Source organism: Sander lucioperca, chromosome 4, assembly GCF_008315115.2.
Source record: "Sander lucioperca isolate FBNREF2018 chromosome 4, SLUC_FBN_1.2, whole genome shotgun sequence".
NCBI classification, from domain to species: Eukaryota; Metazoa; Chordata; class Actinopteri; order Perciformes; family Percidae; genus Sander; species Sander lucioperca.
The window spans coordinates 25,177,523-25,181,499 of record NC_050176.1 but is presented as its reverse complement, the minus strand read 5'-3'; the positions used below and the strand labels follow the sequence as shown (position 1 = coordinate 25,181,499).

At 45.8% G+C, this 3,977-nt stretch overlaps 1 protein-coding gene across 1 annotated transcript; it reads left to right on the top strand.

Annotated features, from left to right (window-relative positions):
* The first annotated feature begins 448 nt into the window (after positions 1–448).
* On the top strand, positions 449–1,252 carry LOC116051155. The gene is made up of 2 exons (XM_031301403.2): positions 449–692; positions 790–1,252. The coding sequence occupies exons 1-2, from the start codon at positions 507–509 to the stop codon at positions 1,246–1,248; spliced, it is 645 nt and encodes a 214-aa protein (XP_031157263.1). The 5' UTR covers positions 449–506; the 3' UTR covers positions 1,249–1,252.
* Positions 1,253–3,977: the final 2,725 nt, after the last annotated feature.

The following is a 3,977-nucleotide window of genomic DNA, read 5'->3' as shown; positions in this document are numbered from 1 at the left end:
CATTTCAAATGTATTTTGTATACACTATGTGGCTAAGTATGTGGACACCTCACTGACTTCACAACTTGTGCCTAACTTTAAATCTAGACTCTCCTAACAAGATGTTTGATGGGCTGGTGACCAGCCCAGGTTTTGTCCAAGCTGAGGACAAGGCTCTATATGTGCTGTCAATGCTTGCTGTCAATGATCAGGAGAAGCAGCAGATTGAGGAAGCAACTGTTGGCCAGGCTAAGAATGCATTATGGTAAGAAAGCTTATTAATAAAAACTATACTCTGGTGGTTCTGAGAGCCTAACACGCTGAACCTTAAACGCATGCAAACAGACAACACAAGCATAACTAAGTTAGCCCTGATGACATTCTGCTGTCATTTACTCTAACCCCGGATTTTCACCAACTGTGGAATGGCTGTGGATCGGCTCCAAAGTGTCTGTTAAAGGCTGTAAATTTGCTCAAATTGTAGAAGTGTGCTGGAGAATGTCAGATTGTTTTTACATGAAACTGTAATGCCAATTGTTGAGCAAAATTGGTCTCTCTCATGGTTGGTTTCTTTTAACAGATTTGCATATCGCAAGAAAAGGATAACAGCAAGTAACTTTGGTTTGGTCTTGGCAGCAGTCAAGCTGAAGTCTTACCCGCCTTCCTTATTCAAAACCCTGCTTGGCCAGTACAACCTCAAAGAAGGATCTAAAGTAAGTTGTAGTTAATAAGTGAATATTTAAAATGAAGGCATCTGTGTCTAAGAATACACTTATTAAGACTAAGTGGTATTTGTCCCCTCCCCACAAGGCATGTGATTGGGGAATCCTGCATGAGCCAAGGGCAAATCAGGAATACACTGAGCGCACTGGTGTTGTTATACAAGAGAGGGGACTGTTCCTATCTGATAGCGGCCTGCTTGGTGGATCTCCTGATGGGACGGTGTTTGGAAACTGCGTGATTGAAGTCAAGTGTCCGTGGTCAGCCAGAACCAAGACTATCCTGCAGGCAGCGGAGAGTAGGGACTTTTTCATGGAGTTCGATGAAGTGGTTGGTTCCCTGACACTAAAACAAACTCACAACTACTGGCATCAGATCCAGGGAAACCTGCACCTGACTGGAGCTAACAGCTGTCACCTGCTTGTGTGGACTCCTCTTGACCTTATCATTCTGCCAGTGCTCAAAGATCCTACATGGGCTGTGAACATTGACACTCTGGAAATATTTTATAAAGATTGTTTCCTACCTTACATTCTCTCACAGTTTTAAATAAATGAAAATTTGCCATTTCACACAAGCCAGGTATTTTAGTTATTATACATATTTATTATTATATCACAAATATTACATATTTATCATATTTATTATAGTTTGTAAGCCCTTCATGCTACACAGAACTTGTAAAACATGCAACTAACCCTCAACCAAATCCTAATTCTACCCTAACCCTATTTAGTCATTTTTAACCCTATAGTAAGTACATGTAGTGTGTAATCAAATATGCAAGCAAATATGCAGAAATTCATGCATGTGCAATACAGTTAACTCATCCAATTTCATGGAGAATGGGTGTTTGTAAATTTGTAAGACACACACACACTTTAACTATCTTCTTTATATTTAGTTTAAACTGGTATGGAATGTGGTCCAAAATGTGAAACGCTTTCAGTCGCTGAATTGCACGCTCCACATGTATCCTAGCTTTCGAAATTAATTGGTTATTGTTCACTTCCTCCTGCGTAAACTGTCCATTGACGAGGAAAGACGGAATGTTCAGGGAAACTCCTTCTGGCAAAATGTCCCGAATTGTGAAGCCCTTGTCTGCCATAACCATATCACCAGGATGTAAATGTTGGAGAAGTCCACAGTCAGCTGTTATTGCCTTGTCTGAGGCACTCCCACCATACAGGTCACTGGCAAAGGTAATAACTCCATTAAGCGCAACACCAATTAAAGCCTTAAGTGTGGTTCGTCCTTTGTCCTGGCTGTACAAATGGCACTGTGCTTCTCTGTGTTAGAGACGGCAACTTCTGTGCAGTCGAGGACGATCCTACAGTTAGGGAAGGGCTGGAAGCAGTCTGGCAGCGATGTTTGATTCTTGGCTGTGGAGGGGATGTTGTTCTCAAGCAAACCGACATACAAAACGTCATACAGGGCACTAATGATGGTGGTGAAGATGTTGGTTACTTTGGCTGTGCTACAATTAAACCTTGTTGCAAGGTCTACGTGGCCGCAATTTAGTCTAAGCTTCATTAAGGTCAGGAGCAATTGATCAATTAGGGGCATCATTTGGATAGTCCAATCAGAATGATATTGTAGCTCGAATTTAGAAAGAAGCGCTTCCAAAAACAGGACAGTGGCAGCATCAGGCAATCCAGTAAAATACTGAACTCTGTCAGGGCTGGAAGAAATTTGACTGAAGGAAAAAGTTTGCTTTTGTTTCTTCAATTATTTTTTCAATTTGTCATTTTCTTCCCTCAGCATGTCATTCTCCACTTCAAGTGCCACAAAACTTTTTGAAGTACATGGGGTCTCTGCAGTTACCATGTCAGCATCCGTTCCCTCATCCTCACCACTGCTAGGGACCATTTGTTTCTTCCGTTTAGGGAGATGGCTGAGGTGCTCAGGGAATTGGAAAGTCTTCCCCTCATTCCAAGCAATGAATCTTTTATATTCAATATAATGTTCAATTTGTCCATAAAAGAATGTTGGAAATGATTTCCTTTTAGTTGTTTTAAATTCAGCAAGCAGTTTGTTGTATTGTAGAAGAATACTGAAAGCAGCAGAAAGTCAGAACTGAGTACACTTTAATATCTGTTTATGTATCGCAAGTAATATCGTTATCACGATATTCAACAACATCGCATATGTTCCTCATATCATGCAGCCCAACTAGCCAATGAAGTAGGTCAGTCTCATCTAACAACTTGCAAACAAAAACATATTTGTTTAACCCTTGTGTTGTCTTTGGGGGTCACGGGGACCGGTTCAGTGTATTTGATTAGATTTTGGCCTCTCCTCGCGCTTCGGGTCCCTGAGACCCCATTGCTCGTCACGCTCCGGGTCTACTACACAAGCCTAGTCCCTGTCAGGGTCCCGGAGACCCCGCGCTTTGCTGGCGGCGTTCGGTTTCTACCACACAAGCCTCGTCCCTCTCGGGTCCCGGAGACCCCCGCCCGTTGCTTGTTCATCAACGCACCGTTTGTACTACACAAGCCTTAGCCCTTGTGTTGTCCTTGGGGGTCACGGGGACCGGTTCAGTGTATTTGAGTAGATTTTGGCCTCTCCTCTCCTCTCCTCGCGCTTCGGGTCCCTGAGACCCCACTGCTCGTCACGCTCCGGTTCTACTACACAAGCCTAGTCCCTGTCGGGGTCCCGGAGACCCCGCGCTTTGCTGACGGCGTTCGGTTTCTACCACACGAGCCTAGTGTCCCTCTCGGGTCCTGGAGACCCCATCGCTCATCAACGCACCATTTCTACTACACAAGCCTAAGCCTTTGGGGTCCCGGAGCCCCCCCCCCCCCCCGAGTGCTCATCAACGCACCGTTCCTAGTACACAAGCCCGGTCCCTCTCGGGTCCCGGAGACCCCCCCCCCCCCGTTGCTGACGGCGTTCGGTTTCTACTACACGAGCCTTAGTGTCCCTCTCGGGTCCCGGAGACCCCGCCGTTGCTTGTTCATCAACGCACCGTTTGTACTACACGAGCCTTAGTGTCCCTCTCGGGTCCCGGAGACCCCACCCCGCTGCTGACGGCATTCGGTTTCTACTACACAAGCACCGATTCCACTACACGAGCCCGGTCCCTTCGGGTCCCGGAGACCCCCCACGCGTTGCTCATCGCGCACCGTTTCTACTACACAAAGCCCGGTCCCTTCGGGTCCCGGAGACCCCCGCATTGCTCGCGGCGTCTGGTTTCTACTCCACAAGCACCGGTTCCGCTACACGACAACAACAACGTTTTTTTTTTTTTTTTTGTCGTTGGTGTCTGTTTTTTATTC

Bases quoted from the DNA above. Each gene is read 5' to 3' on its own strand.
- LOC116051155 (XM_031301403.2), top strand. From the start codon at position 507: ATGCCAATTGTTGAGCAAAATTGGTCTCTCTCATGGTTGGTTTCTTTT. The intron at 693-789 runs GTAAGTTGTAGT...CCTCCCCACAAG, and splicing joins ACCTCAAAGAAGGATCTAAA to GCATGTGATTGGGGAATCCT.